This window comes from Lactuca virosa, chromosome 9 (genome assembly GCF_052849685.1).
Source record: "Lactuca virosa cultivar CGN04683 chromosome 9, Lactuca_virosa_CGN04683_v6, whole genome shotgun sequence".
Classification (NCBI taxonomy): Eukaryota; Viridiplantae; Streptophyta; class Magnoliopsida; order Asterales; family Asteraceae; genus Lactuca; species Lactuca virosa.
Window position 1 is genome coordinate 59,143,337 of NC_136434.1, and position 21,958 is coordinate 59,165,294.

At 35.3% G+C, this 21,958-nt stretch overlaps 1 protein-coding gene across 1 annotated transcript; it reads left to right on the forward strand.

The window, feature by feature from the left end:
• The first annotated feature begins 17,283 nt into the window (after nucleotides 1-17,283).
• LOC145135966 (phytochrome-associated serine/threonine-protein phosphatase) lies at nucleotides 17,284-21,476 on the forward strand. The gene is made up of 10 exons (XM_079070180.1): nucleotides 17,284-17,644; nucleotides 18,730-18,876; nucleotides 18,963-19,030; nucleotides 19,785-19,842; nucleotides 19,918-20,028; nucleotides 20,124-20,174; nucleotides 20,288-20,431; nucleotides 20,839-20,934; nucleotides 21,011-21,082; nucleotides 21,189-21,476. Exons 1-10 carry the CDS (start codon nucleotides 17,564-17,566, stop codon nucleotides 21,270-21,272), a joined length of 912 nt encoding a protein of 303 aa, XP_078926306.1. The 5' UTR covers nucleotides 17,284-17,563; the 3' UTR covers nucleotides 21,273-21,476.
• Nucleotides 21,477-21,958: the final 482 nt, after the last annotated feature.

The following is a 21,958-nucleotide window of genomic DNA, read 5'->3' on the forward strand; positions in this document are numbered from 1 at the left end:
GTACTATAAATGGTTTAATTGGTTTTTGTTATGTAGAATACAAAAGAAATGAAGAAGAAGATGCAAAACTCGATTTTTGAAATCATATGAACATATATGCTTCTTTTCACTCTTAGCATCGGTTTGATCCCGGATTTTCACCATCTCAAACACATGAAATGTGTTATGGTAAGAATCTACAAACACCAAGAGGAAAAACAAGGATTTCTAGCCATAAGAGGGCATAGAATCCGAGTTTAAGAAGAAAATTTGCAAAAACTAGCATAAGATGAAGAGCTTAATGGAGGGGATGAAATCTTTGACCTTGTATCTGAGTTTGAAGCTTCAAAGGACACTCCAAGGATTCAAGATTTCGTGATTTGGCTGAAAGTTGCTGGAAAATCTAGTTGAGGGGATTTCGTGTCTAGGGAAGTGAGAGAAGGTAGAGTGAAGGAAGAGGAGTAATGAGTAGTTAAAAGTGGAATAAATGGTGAGTGAGAGATATAGAGAGAGGGATGTATTTTTGAATGGGGTATAGGAGAGAGAAAGATCTATTCTTGGTATTAGGCATAATCATAATAACCTTCTTTAATTTTTAACAAATTTGATTTTTGAAATGGATTTCTAATTCATTTGTGTTTGCCATATAATTTAGGTTAATAAAGCTTTTGTGTTTAACTTAACTAACTCAAAAAAATGGTTAGTTTATGATTTGATTTTTATAAAATTAATATTTATATTTTCAAATAAATGAATTTTAAAGGTTCATAACATGGAATATAGGATTAGGAAATCCTTAACTCTATATTTTGACTCATAATTCAAATTATGAATTGTATGATCTTGTCATCAACTTTGTAGTTGGATCGTATTACGATTTAATTTTGTTCATATTAGCTTAGAATACATAACCTTGTTAAGCATTAGATTTTTCCAATATGGAAATTTTAGGGTTGTGGTCTACCGAACATAGTTTTGTGTTTAGACTTAAGGTTCAACTTTGGCACTTTACCACTCAGTTGGTTCATTCATATATCAATGTGATCGTTCAATACAAGCTAAGGTACACTAATTGTTCCGAGGGATCTATTAAGTTGCAAATCTAGTTTAACTTGTACTCTAGAGCCAAGTTAAGTGCACACAAGGAAATGACGAGGTTCTAGATGAGTACTGACCTGAGTTTTGGCGAATGTCACATCCACTTTGAGATTGGTTGTCCCATATAGGTCTCCATATGTCTCATTGCAAAGACCCCACAATCAACTTTGTTTTTAACTGTTCTCCATGGCATTTTAAGTCTTTGGGGTGTGATACTTTCTTTTGAGATGGCATTGGCTCTTGGATGGTTTATTTCTTTCAAGTATCTCACAAACAAATTTTTCTGATCATTAAATAAAATAAAAGTTAGATATGTAATAAATTGGTTCTTATATGTTGTTGTGAATTGGGTACTTACCAAAGGTTTCAAAATTACTCCATATTTCCCTTCCTAATCGCCCTCAACTGCACTATTGTTGAGAATTTCAATTGATGGTTTCTTTAAGTTGAAGACAATCACAAAAATGTAAGCATTCCTAAGAACTGGAAAGAATACTTGTTTTTATTTATATAATGGTAAGTATTTTTTGACAAAATATATACAAAAAAAAAGTTTAGTTAACATACCATGTCAATATCTTTTATGTTCAAGATTTTTTTGTACCCATCAGTGCTGTCATGAAAGTTCTCCTTGAATTTTCCATACTTTCTTTCATCAGACAATGTTGAATATACATAAGCACTCTGTAACCAATATAATTTTAAAGGATTAGTAAGTTGTTAATCATAAATGAATACATCATGTTGGTATAATCATAAGTATATAGTAAATATTTTTATTTTTGATTTTTATTTTCAAAGATGAATACATGATTTTGTTATAATCATATATGAATTTCAGTTGCATATACATAATTATATTAAAGAATATATGATATTGGTATAATCATAAATTAATATAAATATAATATTCATAAATGAATACATCATATTGGTATATTCATTTATCAATAAAGAAGAAATTAATGTTAGAACATGAACTTACAGAAACTTCAACTTTCAAGAAAAGTCTGTATGGTGAATTTCCGAAATCCTTTTCCAGTTCTTGGTGGTTAAGTAAATAAGCCCCAAGTGTCTAAAACTTCTGCAAAAATCTCTGTGTTTGCATATAGACTTTCCATAAATGCTATTTCTGTTACCTGGCCATATATTGTCTGGACAACCACATCTCTGCAAATATATAAGCAAATGTCATACATTATTATCTATATAATAATCATATGTGAATATGTCTATAAAATAAAGTTACTTACGATGTATTCCCTTGCAAGTTGAACAACCACTCACAGACAATACTCTCATGATTTGTCAGCTTAGCTTTTGTGTCTATTATCCTGCATTTGTAAGGTGATTTGAAAGCATCAGCAAGCTTCTTCTCTCTTGGTTCCTAAAGATCATTCTTTGATGGTCCTACTTCTGTAGGAATTGATACAGAGATTGGATTTGGATTAAGAACATTTTTGTTTGCTAATTTGATCACAACCCTCTGATGGTCTTCTTTGATTTGTTTCTTTGTAAGTGGTTTTTTTGGTGAAGATTCATTAGATTTTTTACTTGAAGTTTGATCTGAATCTTGACTGAGACCTAGACTAAAGCTTGGATGTGTGTTATCTGCATGGCAAGAGATTTATCATATTAAATAGTTTTATGTTAATTATAATATTTTTGAAATGTTTTTCCAAATTGTTACCTTCTTCCTTTCCTTTTGTCTTGTCAGCTTCTCCTCCTTTGTTGTTTTCATTTTCAGACTTTTTCTTTCCTGAAAGATAAAGAACATATATGAATATTTTATATATGTTCAAAATGTTGTATTAGTTATTCATAAATGAATATAAATATTGCAATATGTTAATTTTTGAATAAGTAATGCATAGCATTACTTACATTGTCTTATTCACTTGTGAATAAGTAATGTATTCAGTTATGAATAAGTAATGCATATCATTATTTATGAATAAGTAATACTATATTTTTTATTTATTCGTATATTTTGTTATTCATTAGTGAATAATCAAACTTATTATATTCATTTATTAGTGAATCAACTATTTACCTCTATCATCTGTATTTCCTTTCTCAATTTCTGTTTGTTTATCTGCACCTCCATCTTTTGTGTTGTTAGCTTTTACTCCTCCTTTGTTTACATGTTCAGAGCTTCCGTTGACTGAAACATATACATCATATATGAATATTCTATCTTTTTTACTCATTTATATAGTGTCTTATTCACTTATGAATCATTCATTTACCTGTATCATCTCCCTTTATTTTTCAACTTCTTCTCCTTGTTTATGTACACCTTCTGATTTTCCCTTTTCTGCAAGATCCAGTTAATATTATATATTAAATATAAATAATTAATGAATTAGTGAATAAATAATAAGTTGATAGTAACATACGTTGAATAACTTGACTGATCAGAGTATTAGTTTTACTTCTAGTCGTTGGTGACCCTGGTCAAAATTTATTAAAAAAATTGGTTATTGTGTATTAATATTTTTATATATTTTATAAAATAAAAGTTAGTCAAAATTTACCTATATCAATATTATCCAAAATAGTTTTCATTTCAGGGTCATTCCAGATTTCATCTTCTTGATTATTTAAACTTGAAAATCCAACTCCAAGGACATTATCCACAATGTTGTCAACAACTTTATCCAACAGATTTTGATTTGTTTCATTTTGTCGACTAGTCTCTCCATCTTTATTTGTTTCTTCAGTCTTCTCATCATTTTTCTCTTCATCATTCTCATTTTCATTGATCTCTCCATCATTCTCTTTTACTTCAGTTTCACCATCTTTTTTATTGTTATCTCCATCATTCTTTATTCCTTCATTCTCTGCTTCGTTTGAATCAAACAAATAATCTACTTCTGGTTGACATCCATCATTATCATTTTCTTCTTCACGATTTCCTTCTTCATCTTCATTTTCTTTTTGATCATTTGTTTTTTGACCCATTGTAACGCCCTGTTTTGAATTAAGTCTTAATTCGAGGCGGTAGCTGAAGAGCAGTCATCATAAGGATTAGGGCCTTTATAAAGGTAAGATTTAGGCCCATTTGGATGGGGGTAATGTGGGTATGTAACCCAATAGTTCGGTTTGCACTTTGGAGTCAAGGGTAAAACGGGAATGTAGTGTTTCAGACTTCTTTTATGAATTTTGGGTTTTAGTTCGGTTGGTTTTCAGTTTAAATAAAGTTGATATAAGTGTGGGGATTCTCGTTACCTTTCCGTGGATATAAGGATCGTCAGAATCGGGTTTATAACGAAGAAGTTATGGCCTTCGGAAGTTTCGTGGGTTTTCAGGCCTAGCCGAGTACACGGGGCGTACACAAAGCGTACGCGGGGCGTACTAGTAAAGAAGGCATTACGTTGGGCGTACCTTGGAGTACGCTGGGCATACTGACTAGGATGGTCGCGAATGTTCTTCGTAGTACGTTGGGCGTACGCCAAACAGATCAGAACCCTATTTTAGGGTCTTGGACCCTATTTAAACTCCTTATCTCATAACCTAACCCTAATACCTTCAGCCTCCACCCTCTAAAACCCTAGAAAACGTCATATATCATCCATGGTGGCATTTTAAGCTCATGGAGTCCATTTTTGGAGTGTTTGGGTCCATTTCCAAGAAGGTGGAGTTGATGCAAAGATGGGGGATCAAGGAGAAGCTTATGGATCTGGATTTTGTGACTCATTTTCATCTTAATGAAGGTATAAAGCTTTGAACTTGATCATTGGTATCTTAGATCTACCATTTGTGTGTTTTTGTTCATTTTGGTCCCAAGTATGAGATCTAGTGGTATTGATTTCATTCCAGGAGCTTTGAGTTGCCCCTCTTAGTGTTTCTGAGGTCCAAGGTCCATAAAGTTGGTACCTTTAGAGCTTAAGACCATCTATGTGGGAGTTTGGGTCATTCCCATGAAAGTAGAATGTTATTTGGTCTTTTTGGAGCATGCAAAGGCATAAAGTTGTCAACTTTATGCCTTAGGACTCATCAAACAACTTAGATCTGCGTTTGGGACGTAAAGTCTTCATGTATTAAGAACTTAATGGACTTTGTGCATAAGCTGTTTGTACGCTAGGCGTACTATGTTGTACGTTGCACGTACAACCCTTCACCCAGTACGCTAAGCATACAGAAGAGGTACGTCGAGCGTACGCTCTCAGGAAGACTTGGGCCTTAGCGTACTTCGGGCCTTTGGGCCCACATGGTTTTGGGCCTGGATTTGCTGGTTGTTGGGCCTGAATGTATGTTTGGGCCAATATTGGAACATTTGGGTCCATTGGGCCTTGTGGCCCAATAGAATCGTCTGATTACATGATGCCTGCTAGCCTAGGGTTTCCTCTATATGAGATTGACATCATTACTGTAGTTGCTTAGTGTATGCATCACGGTTATACATAATTAAGATCTTATAGCCTGAGAATGTTTGATTCGGCCTTATGTTCTGTTCTTGCTTAATTGGGAGCTTAGGGTAGGATTGTATATTCGAAAGTCTATAGGGTCCAGCGTTATGTATGGCTAGCATACACTAGTGCTTCAGGGTTGGTGGAAATTTCATGGGTGGGTTGTGCGAGGCCGGGAGGCCAGTCATGAGATATTTAGCATTCCTCTAGGAGTGGGGATTGAGCGATCGCTATGTTTATGTATATTGTTAGGGTGTTGTGGTGATACTTGAGACAAATATGGGTAGGTGTGGAAGGTAGTATGGGCCCGTACTACTGAAATCATAGGACCTATACGCGTAGCAAGGAAGTAACAACCCCTAGGGTTTGGTTGGGAGTTGGTTCCATGTCATTATATGGGTTAGCAGAGATCTTTTTGGTGTATTAATAGAATGGTGGTTACGAGACGTCTTGAGAACGGATTCTGATCAGGATCGGGAGCTGGCAGCTAGGATAGGCCAGCATTGTCAGAGGATCGTGTCAGTGAGATCATCCAGGAGGAGGTGATCGAGATCGTCCGGGGACAGTTGCCGGAGATGTTTGGGTCTATCAAGACCACCATGGTTGAGTATTTTGATGAGCGCTATGCAACCATTGTCGAGACGGCTGCCGCGACAACTACATAAGTTGTAACGGCAGCAGGGGGAGGAGCTGGTCGAGCTTTCCAGTATCGGGACTTTGATAACGCGAAGCCTCGAATTTCGATAGGGTTCAGGACCCGGTTATAGCCATGAGGTGGCCATATGACGTGGAGGGATGTTGCTTCACACGATCATGTCCTACTGATCAGAAGGTCAGGCGCGCTATGAACCTGCTAAGGTCCGCGGGGAAGGACTGGTAGGGACTTGTTACTGGGATGTATTCTGATGAGTAGAGAGTTGCAGTTACTTGGGAGCAGGGAGATTTTTCGTACTCGTTGCACTCCGCGGGGTGAGCGGGGGAGGCTGGCACAGGAGATTCTGGATTTGAGGCTTCGAGGGTTTTGTTCGAGGTCAGGATTCGAGTCGCGGGGACTCCGGAAGGGAGTGATGATTATGATCAGTTGGAGTTTCACAGCTGGAAGTAGAATGGTTAATTGATGGATTGAAATGTCGTTTTATAGGGCAAGGGTTGTGCTCTTTCAGTTTTCGAGCTCGAAGGAGTGAGCAGACTTGGGACCCCAAGATCTGGTTGTAATCCAGCTCGGGGTCAGTTGGTCGTCGGGATTGGCGACAGTAGTTCAGCGCTGGTGAGCGCGGATGGGTCGATGTGGCATAGTATTTTGTGAGGTCCGGTTTGTCTTGGATCTCTTGTATCGGGCGGTAAGGATTGATTGTACGATCTATTGCACTTTTAGGATTGAAGACTATGTCTTGGGAGTAGTTTGTAGCCCGATATAAGGCAGAGGTTGCTTCAGCTACTGCAGTTCAACTGTGAATGATTGAGCTGGTGAGTGAGTCAGGGTGCGAGACCCTGAATGATATGACTTCTAGAGCCCGGGAGCGGGAGATTGGTTTGGAGCACATTTCGAAGAGGGGACCAGATCTGGTGCATTATTGGAGGGTCCCAGGAAGAGACCCAAGATTTCGGACCAACTTTTGAGAGGCCAGCAGGGCCGAATTCAGTGCAGCTTGCGGGTAACTGCACGATGGAGTTTTTCGCTCCAAGGGTTGTCATTATGTCACCGTTGGGCTGTATCTTTGGGGAGTGTTATGCGTGTTTTGCATGTCATGAATCATTAGAGGGTTAGTGACGGGTCATTTCTCGTATAGCAGCTCCAAGTGTTTGGTTACATGTTGGGTAGTAGTCGAGATCGGTTCAGGGGTATTATGAGAAAGGTATGTGCCTCGGGTTCAGCAGGGTGGTTATCCACCATCGTCGGGGTTTGGGGTTTCAGTCACTGTGTTCAGATCGGTTGTGGGGTCGCCAAGGGAAGTGGTCTATTGTTGTGGTTTGGTCAAAGCATTTGTCATTTGGATTTCAAGATTTGAGTGTAGTATCATTCGAGCGTCTGGGATTATCAGTGTGCTGGGATTCAACAAGTGTTCATTTAGCCTTCAGTGAGTATGCGGTCTTTTAAGTTGGCTAGAAATGGATCAATGGCAAGGTTAAGCGTTAGTAGTCAACGGGTCGATCGTTGCAAGATAAGAAGGATTGGAAATCCTTTAGTTCTCGTGTGCTTTGAGGATTTAGTTGATTCAAAGTGGGGGAGAATCGTCCCAAGATTCAGAAGCAGGAGCGATTTTGAAGTTGGGATAAGTTTCGCATCCCCGTCGGGAAGGAAGGCGACCCAAGTGGCTGTTTGGTTTGAGGGTTGTGTGAGATGGGAATTCGCTAAAACTCCTCAGCATGTGGATCGCGTCTTTTGAGTGCTTGATAGCAGAATTTGGGAAATCAGGTTGGGATTTCAGTCATGCATTGAGTTCAGTTCGGGTGTTCGGTCAAGTGTGTGCTCGAATCTGAGTAATAAGGAAGGGCCTTCGAGAAGAATATGAGTGTCCATTTTAGAGAAGGCTTATAGTGGAAACTCGCGTTGGGAATCACGAGAGTATCTACGCGAGGCGTGCATTCTGGAAGTCAGTAACATAAGTGGGGAATCTTTTGGGTTTGAGGTGCGAGTCGCAAGTTTTGGACGAAGAGTGTGATGTCATCGATGGTGAGATCGAAGGTGGCTGGGTTAGGATGTCCCTGTCTTTCAGGTTCTGGGAACCGGGTTAGATCTTTCTCATGATCGTCTATGGCAACACATTGTATTTGGGTAGGGTTGAGGCGGTCCTGCTCTATGCAGTAGGCCAAGATACCCATTGCAGTCCAACTAAAAGTCGTAGGCACGAAGGCTCAAGAGGAGCGGTAGGGTTGAGGCGGTAGGCCAACAAACCCTGAGAATTTCAACTCGATGGTTGGATTGATTCGACATGTTGGTATTTCAGTCTGAGGCTGATCGGACCAGTCATGGGTGTTTGTGGTTAGGAGCTAGCACTGATGTATATATTGATTCGGGGGTTAGTGGAAGAATTTTCGGTTGGCACAAATGATTCATCTCCCAGTTTGTCTTCCATTATTCATCATATCATTGGGAAATCCTGCCATCAGAATTAGCTTACTCTGGAAGGATTATCGAATCTCTTTTGTCCAGTAAAGAGTTCTCGGCAGTAAAGTATGATCGGTGGTTCTGTACTATGGTAGGGACATCAGGTTTCCAGGGTTGAGTAGTCCGTTTAGGGAATAAATGGAATGGAATTAGCAATGGTTAGTATTGGCGGTCTGTGAGGGAGTCAGGCCAAATTCAAGTTTCCGGATTACAAGTTTTCAGGTGAAGTAGGGTTGATTGGCTGCATGGGATTATGAAATTATTTTCTTCAGGTTGGAATTTTCTGTGGAGTTAGCCTCCCTAGAAGATTTTCATGCGTTATGGTTGTGAATGTGCCCCTCGGGATTTCGGGTTGCCAGGATCGGTAAGAAACGATTTCGAGGACGAAATCAAATTTAAGTGGGGGAGAGTTGTAACGCCCTGTTTCGAATTAAGTCTTAATTCGAGGTGGTAGCTGAAGAGCAGTCATCATAAGGATTAGGGCCTTTATAAAGGTAAGATTTAGGCCCATTTGGATGGGGGTAATGTGGGTATGTGACCCAATAGTTCGGTTTGCACTTTGGAGTCAAGGGTAAAACGGGAATGTAGTGTTTCAGACTTCTTTTATGAATTTTGGGTTTTAGTTCGGTTGGTTTTCAGTTTAAATAAAGTTGATATAAGTGTGGGGCTTCTCGTTACCTTTCCGTGGATATAAGGATCGTCGGAATCGGGTTTATAACGAAGAAGTTATGGCCTTCGGAAGTTTCGTGGGTTTTCAGGCCTAGCCGAGTACACGGGGCGTACACAAAGCGTATGCGGGGCGTACTAGTGAAGAAGGCATTACGCTGGGAATACCTTGGAGTACGCTGGGCATATTGATCAGGATGGTCGCGAATGTTCTTCGGAGTACGATGGGCGTACGCCAAACAGATCAAAACCCTATTTTAGGGTCTTGAACCCTATTTAAACTCCTTATCTCATAACCTAACCCTAATACCTTCAGCCTCCACCCTCTAAAACCCTAGAAAACGTCATATATCATCCATGGTGGCATTTTAAGCTCATGGAGTCCATTTTTGGAGTGTTTAGGTCCATTTCCAAGAAGAAAACGTCATATATCATCCATGGTGGCATTTTAAGCTCATGGAGTCCATTTTTGGAGTTGATGAAAAGATGGGGGATCAAGGAGAAGCTTATGGATCTGGCTTTTGTGACTCATTTTCATCTTAATGAAGGTATAAAGCTTTGAACTTGATCATGGGTATCTTAGATCTACCATTTGTGGGTTTTTGTTCATTTTGGTCCCAAGTATGAGATCTAGTGGTATTGATTTCATTCCAGGAGCTTTCAGTTGCCCCTCTTAGTGTTTCTGAGCTCCAAGGTCCATAAAGTGGGTACCTTTAGAGCTTAAGACCATCTATGTGGGAGTTTGAGTCATTCCCATGAAAGTATAATGTTATTTGGTCTTTTTGGAGCATGCAAAGGCATAAAGTTGTCAACTTTATGCTTTAGGACTCATCAAACGACTTAGATCTGAGTTTGGGACGTAAAGTCTTTATGTATTAAGCTCTTAATGGACTTTGTGCATAAGTTGTTTGTAGGCTGGGCGTACTATGTTGTACGCTGCGCGTACAACCCTTCGCCCAGTACGCTAAGCGTACAGAAGAGGTACGCCGAGCGTACGCTCTCAGGAAGACTTGGGCCTTAGCGGACTTCGGACCTTTGGGCCCACATGGTTTTGGGCCTGGATTTGCTGGTTGTTGGGCTTGAATGTATCTTTGGGCCAGTATTTGAACAGTTGGGTCTATTGGGCCTTGTGGCCCAATATAGAAATGGACTTTGCATTTGTAGGCCTTAGTTTGGGCCATGTCTTGGATTAGGTTGTTGTGGGCCTTCGTGGGCCAATTGGAAATAGTGTTATGGACTAAGGAAAATTATTGGGCTTGAGGATAAGGCCCATTAGAGAAGATTGGGCCCAATTTGGAAAATTGGGCCATATGTTGGGCTTTGGCCCATTACTTGACTTTTGGACTTTGGAGAGTGAGTTGGACTTTGGGCTTGGGACCCAATTATTAATTGGGTATTGTTTGATGTTGGCAGTTCGAGAATCTGTCAACCAGCAGCTGGAGTTTTATTTGCAGGACTTCAGCGGCGCCAAGTGAGTTCTCCTCACTATACTGACAAGGTCTATGGCACCAATGTCGGCCCTTATCAGATTTGTATCCGGGTTATTGCATGTTATGACTATTGATCTGTTAGATCTGTATGACTAGTTGTTCATGCTAGCTAGCGTTTGGTATATATATGTTGATTTACATCTTGGTAGTTAGGATGGTGATATGCTTAGGACCTGGTAGGTCGGTATCCTGGTTTGTAGGACTATGATATGTTAGTGATCTGTTAGATCGGTATCCTGGTTATAGGATGGTTATTATGTTGCACATCGGTTAGATCAATATCCTGGATATAGGATGATGTTATATTAGTGACTTGGTTAGGTTGGTATCCTGGTTATAGGATGTTGCTATGCTATTGATCTGTTAGATCAGTTTGACTGTTATATATGCTAGCGTATGATATGTATGTGCACATGCTTGTTTGATTGGGGGTTGGGTTGAGGCGGTCCTGCTTTGTGCTAAAGGCCAACATACCATGGGCGGACCGGATAGACTGCAGACCCGGCCAGGGTCCAATCAAACAAAAGGCCCGGCGAGCGGTCCAGATAGGCTGAAGGCCCTGCGAGGCGATCCAAACGTGCCGAAGGCTCGGAGAGCGGTCCAGATAGACTGAAGGCCTATGAGGCGGTCCAGTCAGACTAAAGGCTCATTATGCATGTTGTTCTGTGTTTGTTTATATTATATGGTTATATCTGTATGGCGTTGGTATTTTGGGGGTAACTCACTAAGTCTTCGAGCTTACATTTATCGATTATTGTTTCAGGTACTTCTGGTGATCGCGGGAAGGCGAAGGTGTGATCGTGCACCTCCTTGTTTTATGATTTGATTCTGGGAAACTTTGACATTAAACCATTTTGAAAACATATTTGTAATCATTATCGGTTTTTGAATATCTTAAGAAGTTTTAAATTGGCTTGAATTTTTTGGATGTTACACCCATTATTGGTGTCAAATTGATACCTTCAACTCCAGTTTTATTACCTGGAAATTCAAAAAGTGTTGTGCTTTCAGTTTTTTCTCCAATAATTATATTTGTCGTCTTTTCTTTGAAAATCCTAAAACTTTCCTTTTAAGGGAACTTTGTTATTGCATCATTGAGTTTTGAATTCAGCTTCCCCTTCATTCTCTCAAAACTATTAAGCATTTTATCTAATTTTGATTCATATGCCTATGTAATAAAAAGAACTATGATTAGAGATTAATATAATAATTTAATGTAATCATATATTATTAAAATGTTTAAAATAATTACCTCAACAGAATCATCTTTATCTTCAACTTCATCTTCGAGATCTGTATCTCCTTGATCTTGTTCATTAACAAATTCTCCATTTAATTCTCCAAGTCCAAATCTACCTTCTTCTTGTTCAAATGTCTCTCGATATCTAATCTTCTCTGAACTCCAATAACAAATTGTTGGACATTTACGTGTTACCGTTAAAGCTTCTGAGCGGATGTTATAAGCATAGAACAACTGCAGACAAATGATAATTAGATGATATTCATAAATGATTTTTATATATATACATATATGAATAAGTAATGTAAAGCATTACATGTGAACAAGTATATTTTACTTATTCATATATGAATATGTGCTATTTACTTACGAATAATTAATTATTATTAAAAAATTCAATATAAACATTATAATAACTTCCCACCAAGAAAGCTGAAGGTCCAACAAAGTAGTTGTTATCTGAGTATGATATGTATGAGTTCTTTGTTCTGACAAGACAGTCCAAAAGGTAACTGCACCAGTCTATGTTGCTAATATCTGTTTTTCTTGAAATATAACTCAAAGGAAACATGTTGCATCTTCCCATTGATGTTGACTCACAAAACGTGTTGACAAAAAGAACTAAGAAGTTCAATTTGAAATTGAAATCATCTTGTATGGTAGAAACAATAACTTTTTTTATTGCATTCAGTCGGATGATTGAACCTTCTTTAAATTGTTGCTTCCATTCATCATAACTTGTATCATCTTTAGGCCATTGATCCAGTTGTGTAAGTATGGTTCCACCAGTTGGTATGTCCAACATGTCATGAACAAACTCTACTATTACTTTCAGTTCCTCTCCTTCTATATCTATCACCATTCTCTCAGAATCAAATTTTTTAAGAACATAAAATTCTGGCTTCAGTGGTTGATGCGTGCAATTAGCTACACCTAGTTTTAAATTTATAACCTAACTAACTTAACTAACTAAAATGCACCTAGGCAGTGTACATAGTCAAATTATAGAATAATTTAGGTAAGTCGGGTATCGATCACAGAGAACGGTTTTAACTAATTAATTTACCTACTATTAAATTAACCTAAATTTCTAGCAAAGTATTGGTTTTTATCTAATTTTGCAATTTTTGATGAACTTAATTTATCAACAACTATCAAATTATAAAAACACTTATGTTAGGTTGAATCCACTTTCCCTCAATGGTTTATATATTAATTATGACAATTCCTGTTGGTTACCAATTAAAATATTATTAGCAATTCAATTCCAAATTTACTAACATGCAATTAATTCATGTAGATCTATGTATGGTCACACATAATTTAACACAAAATCAATTACTACAATGGATTGGAGCTATGTAAGATTGAGTTGACAAACACAATTATGTTCATAATATGAGTTCTCTAGCACAACCAAATTCAATAATTTAATTACTTATATAAGACTGGTTCGATCTTAGCTCTAATAATCTAATGTTCACTAAATTATTAGGTATTCAAACTCATGCTAATTAATGATCACTAATTACACAGAATGAGAATCTAAAGCAATCTAGTTATCAAATTAAGCATGTTAGGTGTAATCAATCAAACACAAGTCATTAACCAACAAGAAAAGTCTAAGTATTATAATCAAACCATGAGTTCCAGTTTCATCTAGCTAACAGAAGCAGCTAGATTTAGCTACTCATTTTAACAAATGAACACAAACAAGTTATAATCAAAAACATGTTTAAAGTACCAAAGTAAAAATCGAATTATGAACTTCTTCTTCCTTGGTGTTCAAACCAATTCCCTAGCCTTCAAACTCTCTGATTTTCGACTTCTGGAACCTCTCTAAGTCAGCCAACCTCTAAAACCGTAGGGATCAAGGTCTATATATAGTTTTTTGAAATATCCATGCTCACGTCGTGAGCTCGTTGTTATCCGTGTTCAACAAGGACTCTAGGTTCGTGATGTTTATCTTCTGGAAAGTCCTAACTCACGTCTTGAGCCTTTAAAACACACGTCGTGAGAACATATTTTTTTGGATTTTTTTTATCTTTAAAGCCTTTATCCTCCAAAGTTCCTTTCTTTAACGCTTTTAGTCCATTTTCTTCAAAACGTCTTCTTTTTGGCTGCACAATATAATTTAACCTTATAAGTATCATTCATCTATGCAAATAACCAAAATATTAATCAAAATGTAATTAAATATTACCTAAAAATATGTATAAATATGACAATATCAGTGGTATATCTGTGATTTTCATTTTTAACAAAGTTCCAAAACCCATAGATCTTACACATTCTTTTTGTTTTTTGCTCAACCCTGGGATTATAGATAGTAATGACTCTAGTGAACATCTCTTTTTCATCGAGTAAAATTCCTTTACCACTGGTTTTTTTTCTCTTTCTTGATTGGTGACTCCTTTTTTTTTGTCTTCTTTGATGGACGACTACTTTCAAAATCAGAGTCTGAATCGTGTAGTTATCGTTTTTCAGGAGTTTTTCTTTTTGATGGAGTTTTTTTTTGCTTTGATGCTTTGTTTTCTTTCGATGTTTTTGTTTCTTTTTTTTCTTGGAAATGAAAAGGTATAATACTTGAATAAGTTGTAATCATTCATATGTGAATATTGTCGTTGATTTATTAATATTTGTTTATTACAAAAGTATAACATTGATATACAAGTTTATTCATATATAAATATATTAGATATCATAGGAATTTTGTACCTTTGGCATTTTTCATTTTCAAATCTGTTTCTCTCATTGTTGTTAGCTCTTTATCGGAAATGTCAATCTTGTTACCTTCATAAATTAGTAAGTAGAAGATAAATAAATTTGAAATACATTTGAATATATATGTTACATTCATATGTGAATATACTGAAGATCAATCACCGGTTTCAAAAGAAATTTTTTTCAAAACAAAACAACATAAATGTATGAATAATTGTTCCCATTCGCATATGACTATTTTTTGAATACAAACAAAGCTAATCCATATATATTTATTCATATATGAATACAGGAATTCAATAGTTTTTTTATATTATAAAACATATCCAGATTGAAGTATTCACATGAATACAAGTTATTCATAAATGAATATAACTGATATATCAATATTTGAAGATACTGAACATCAATCACCAATTTCAAAAGAAAAATATTCCAAAACAAAACAACATAAAGATATGAATAATTGTTTACATTCACATATGATTAGTTTCTGAATACAAACAAAGTTAAGCCATATATATTTATATTCATATATGAATACAGGAATTCAATAGCTTTTTTTTAATATAAAACATATTGAAGTATTTATATGTTAATAGAAGAAACTTATAGTAGGGATATACAAGTTTTTCATAAAATGAATATAACAGATATATCTATATGTGAAGATACTGAAAATCAATCACCAATTTCAAAAGAAAAATCTTCCAAAACAAAACAACATAAATGTATGAATAATTGTTTACATTCACATATGATTAGCTTCTGAATACAAACAAAGTTAAACCATATATATTTATATTCATATATGAATACAAGAATTCAATAGTTTTTTTAATATAAAACATATTGAAGAAGAAAATTATAGTAGGGATATACAAGATATGATATGAATTTTATACCTTTGTTGTTTTTCTGCTTTGATCGTGTTTCTCTCATTGTTGGTGGGTCTTTATCAGAAATGTTAATCTTTTTACCTTCATTCATTAGAGAGTAGAATATAAATGAATTGGATATACATTTTACAAAGAAACTATTTTATATTCATAAATGAATATTTGAATAAAACATATATACTCATATTTTTTATTCACATATGAATATGTATGTTATATTCGTGAATAAAACATATATAAGTCATTTTTTTGTATTCATATTTGAATAATGTATATATGACAGCAAATTATGTTCTATTCATATGTGAATATAACATATATAAGTCATTTTCTGTTGTATTTTTTAAGTAAAATCTCATTTAAATGTTGGCAATTACTTATGAATAAAGTTAATCAGATCTAAATGGAATACCTATTTTATTTACCTTTTTCATTGGTTTTTGTTTTTCGTTTATATGTATGCTTCACTTTTGGAGTTGTTTCTGTAAGCGCGAGTAGTTAATATTAGGACAACATAAGCGAAATTTGAAGTAACGTTTATATTTTAACAGAAAAGTTGTGAAATATGTATGAAAAATGAAGAGAATATGTAAAATCATTTATATATCAACTAATAATGCATGATTATTACAAAAAATTGAATTAAATCAAGTAATAATGAATGACGATTACGAGAATGAACGAGGATCACAAAATTTGAAGTAAATAACCTAGTTTGAAGAATGAAGAGTGTGAATAGAAATTTTTTAGTTATAAATCAACTAATAATGAACTACAATTACGAAAAATTTCAAGTAATCAAGTGATAAGTTTTACAAATGATTAGAAATCGTTAAAAATCGAAGAAAAAAAAACGCTGATGAATTACCTTTCATAGTCAACAGTGAGGAAATAGTTTTGTGTAAGTTTTCTTCTGAAGACATTTTTCTTCTATTTGTTCTTTCGTTATGTTGAGGATGGTTTCTGTGATTGTGTGCTTCTGCTAATGGTTTTCGTGTTATGGAGAAACGATTATCTGTTCGAAGAGGGAAATGATGGTTTTGCTGTCGAGATTTGATGTGCGATGAAATTACTCAAGGGGCCTGACGGTTTAATGTATTTGGATTATTTACAAGTTTGTCACCGCTCATTAATGTATTTTGATTATTTACAAGTTTGTCATCGCGTTTTTATATTTTTTAAGGTCAATAAGTGATTGGCTGAGAATGGTTCCCCCATTCTCAACCTTTTTTTTTTCTCAATTGAACCGTCCTCTCTCTCTCTCTCTCTCTCTATATATATATATATATATATATATATATATATATATATATATATATATATATATATATATATATATATATATATAAATTGTTTGCATTTACAAAAGAATAAAAACATTTTAAGCTCTTACGCCTAGTTCCCGAGTTTATCAAAAGAAAAGAAAAGAAGAGAAAAGAAAGTAATGAGAGAAAAGAAAAAAAAAAAACAAACAAAATTTTCTTTTGTGTTCCCGAGTTTGAAAGAAGTGGATGGAAAATAAATCATTTTATTCTTTCTTTCCAAATCCTCCCAAATCATTTTATTCTTTCATTTCTCCCCACTTCCTCCTTTAATATAACCCGAGAACATCAAAAAAAATTTTTTTTTTTTTCATTTCCAGCCGTTTCCTTTCAACTCGGAACCGGGTGTTAAACGAACCCCTAAAACAATTTTGCATCCGGTTGCATAAACCATGGTTAAAAGAATTCACAAGCAAACGAGTCTACGGATATAACAGGGGAAACTGCACCTACCCAAGAGCTCCTTCCATAGCAGAAGGCCAACAAAACTGATTTCGTCGGCCGTCTCTGTTTCTCCGTCGATCCACCAATCGGAGGTTAACCCGCAGAATCTCAACCTCCCAAAGCTTGTATTACACGTAGGCCACCGGATAATTTCAGATACAAAAGTTCGGAATTCGAACGATGGATTTGGATCTGTGGATATCTAAGGTCAAAGAGGGACAGCACTTGTCCGAAGATGAATTGCAGTTGTTATGCGAATACGTACGCTTCTAATTCCCCTCTATTAACGTCTTTTTCGATGTTCATATTGTTATGGATTTTCTTTGGATGAATTAGGTCTGGGTTCGAGGTTACGATTTCATGTTTTTCTAGATTGACTTGGAATATTAAGGAAATTTTCTTGGTTTTGTGGTGTTTTGGTTTAGGATTTTTGTATGAGTACAGCAAAATGGAAAACCCTAATTTTTGTTGCAGTATGTAGTATGTGTAGATTTTGTGATCCAAATGGACGTGTTCGTCTACATTTGAATGCTACAAATTGTTTCGTGATAGGAAATGATAATATCGTAAAGAACTCAAGATCCATGGAGTTCTTCATTTGCTTAAAACCCGCTATCGAGTTCAAGATTTTAAACAGGAAATAACTAACTAAATTCTTATCCCTTTTTAGTTAGTTGAACGACTCCTACTTGAAACTATTATAGGTTGGTCAGTACTAATGGTAAAATAAATTAGAAAAACATTTTTTTCGTGGTCTTCTGATCTAGAACTTCAATATGAGTTCAGCAAGAGTGAAACACCGGTTCTTGTTATCTATGTGTCAAGATTTTTGTTCTCTTCATATTCATTGGAATGGTGGAAATTGTTTTTTGATAGGGGATCTGGGGATGTTGCTAAAGGGTATATAATTGAAGATCCATGAAGTTCCCCCCTTTGGTTAAAACCTGCTGTTGTGCTCAAGATTTGCAACAAGAAATAACTGTTTACTTTTCCTTTCTTTTTAGTTGAATGATTCTTGGTTTGAACTTTTATAGATTGCCCAGTAGTATTTGGAAACATATATTAAATAGTAAATAATAGTAAAACTTAATTGAAGAAATTTATAGAGCATAACCATGGTTGTCTCTTTCAACTATCTCATGACAAACAAAGGGCTTGCAAATCCTAATGTTGGATGAAGGCAGTTGTGTATGAAGTTGGCTTTATCTTTTTGCTAGAACATTAGTTGCATAATATGAATAGTTTCTTAAGGTTGTGGATTCCATTTCGAAAGGATCTGATCATATTAAAATTTCAGCCAGTCAATAGTTTTACTTTCTGGTAAATCCAAATTGTTTTACTTTCAGGTAAAGGATATCTTGATTGAGGAGTCAAATGTTCAGCCAGTTAATAGTCCAGTTACTGTGTGTGGTGATATTCATGGCCAATTTCATGACTTGATGAAGCTTTTTCAGACTGGAGGTCATGTACCTGAGACAAATTACATTTTTATGGTAAACTTTTGCTGTATAAACATTTCTGCACATATCTTTATTCATATGTATATGTATTCTAGAAGTTTCCTTGTGTTCCTTGGCAGGGAGATTTTGTTGACCGTGGTTACAACAGTTTGGAGGTTTTCACAATACTTTTGCTTCTTAAAGCAAGGTAATTAATATTTAGGCAAAGGGTATATATTGTCACAACTCACATATATGTCTACACTGTAGTCATTGACACATATATGCACATATCTCTGCATGCCTTCAAAATGTGATTAATATAACAACAATTGTTAACAAGTGCAAGTCTTTCAAATAACTGCCTGGATGTTGATGCTTCTTAATCTTTGTGAGTTATAAATTTGAAGGTTAGGGATGAAATAGGACATTTAGTGGTAGGAATTTTGAACAAAATGATATGAAGGTTATGAGGGTGTTTGGATGTGCTATTTGGAACTAGTTATAATAGATTCTGCTTCTGATTATTTTGGGGTCAAAGGGTAAAGCAAAAGTATCTATTTACCCCTTCTTTTAACCTAGTGTGTGAAACTTTTACTTCCATTTCACTATACATCTTTCTTTCTTTAAAATGAAGTCTTTTTTTGGTTATTTTCTTGCAACTTTAAACAGTAGAAGCACACCCAAACATCTCCTTGTGGTTCAAGAATTTGATATGTGTTACTAACTAAGTTATTCTTTTCTGTTTTCCTGACATTTCCTCTATATATGTGTTGTTAAAAGCTACATTGGGGTCAGGTGATTGGTTTAAAAAATAAAAATAAGTTGGTGATCCACATCCACTGTGTTTTCCTGTTGTGTCATTTGTTAATTGTTATGTTCTCTGTTACTGAATAAAATACATATAATCGAAATTGATTCTTAATGTCTCTGTATTATGTTTACATGTGGTTTGGTTGTAGATACCCTGCAAACATTACTCTTCTGCGTGGAAACCATGAAAGCAGGCAGTTAACACAGGTAAAAATTGAAAATAAAACAACAAGTATGAGTTAATTTGTTGCTGATGTCATCTTGGTTATTAATATTGTGTAGGTGTACGGATTCTACGATGAATGTCAGAGAAAGTATGGGAATGCTAATGCATGGAGATACTGCACAGATGTTTTTGATTATCTAACTTTGTCAGCAATAATAGATGGAACCGTATGTTCTTTTTCTTTTCACAATTATCATTATGTTACAGTTATGATTTTGAATTTGTGATTTTAATACAAATTGTGTCTTTGTTTTTTTCACAGGTATTATGCGTTCATGGTGGTCTTTCACCAGACATTAGGACCATTGACCAGGTTTGACTTACTATGCTACAGTTTTATATTTAGCTTCATATGGTGGCTTGGCTTCAATAATCCTGTGTTATTATTATTATTTTTTGTCTTGTTTTCATAACACCATTTTTCAGATTAGAGTTATTGAGCGCAACTGTGAGATACCCCATGAAGGACCATTCTGTGACCTAATGTGGAGTGACCCTGAAGACATTGAAACATGGGCAGTCAGTCCTCGTGGAGCTGGATGGCTTTTTGGATCCAGAGTTACATCTGAGGTAAAAAAAAATTACGTTTTTACCCTTTTCCAACGTGTTTTAGATCTTTTGTCTTTGTGAAAATGAAAAAAACAGCAAGATATAGAAAAATTACTTTTTTACTTTCATCAATTTATCAGTTTAGGCACTTAACTATTTTTTCAGTAAGCAGATCATTATATAGAAATGCACAACACACTTTTACAGGTTTATTGATTTAGCCACTAGACTACTATTATAATAATCATTAAAATAATAATAGTTCAGTGGCTAAATCAATAAAATAGTGAAAGCATGTTGTACGTTTTGCTAGACCAGTAATAAAAAAGAATTGTTTTGGTAATTGGTAATAATGGTTTAACCACTACATGATGTACAATGTAATTTGCTCTTTGAGTGATCTTTTTTTTTTTTTTTATATGTTTCAGTTCAACCACATCAACAAGCTTGATTTAGTTTGCCGGGCCCACCAACTTGTTCAGGAAGGTTTAAAGTACATGTTTCAAGATAAAGGACTTGTAACTGTAAGTTTCCTGTTTTACCCTTTCTTTCACTCCCAAAAATCAAAACAAAAAAATTTGATTTTCCATTTTCTTATAGGTCTGGTCTGCACCAAATTACTGCTATCGGTGTGGCAACGTGGCTTCAATTTTGAGCTTTAGTGAAAACATGGTATTCCCATGAACTTGATTGTTAATTTATTTTTTTTTCTTTTATTTTTTTTAGGAGTTTATTAATTAATAATGAATTAATGATTGTGGTGGGTGTGGTGTGACAGGAGAGAGAGGTAAAGTTTTTCACAGAAACTGAAGAAAACAATCAGATGAGAGGACCAAGGACAGGGGTACCTTACTTTTTGTAAGAGAGGAAAGAAGAAAGAAATATGTTTTCTCATGATATGATGATGATGATGATTTTTGGGTATTTTCTTTACATTGCTTGTTTATTGTGTTCCATAATTAATCATATTCATGTGTTGATATTCTATTCTGCTAGTAGACTCTGTAATGTAACTTCTCTCCATCATTTGACTTTTCATTAAATCCCTACTTATATTTTCAGAATTTATCTTCCTTTCACATTCATCACATATCTAGCTCTATCAAATTACAAAGGAATGGATTATTACATTCCATTCCATTATTATGTTTGGTTGGCTTGTACTAAAAATATTGGTTGGTTATATCTAATTTAAAAGCTAAATGAAAAAGAAAACTAGGAAAGTGATCAATAAAAGGGAAATTCTCATAACAAATAGGTTAGGAAGATGTTATAGATATGTAGGTAGTCTCACCTACATATGTGAGTAGAGTCGTAGATGATCAAACAAATAGGCATAAATATGTAGATACACACAAGAGAGAATAAAGCAACAAGCAAGTAGTTGCTAATATGTATATACAACCAATAGAGTAGGAAGTATCAAACATGTACAAATGCGGGTACAACCAATAAAGCAATAGAGTAGAAAGTAACAACCTTGGATACAAGCCACATACAACAAGAGCCAAAGTATGAGGAGGGATGCATACATAGACAGGTTTTACT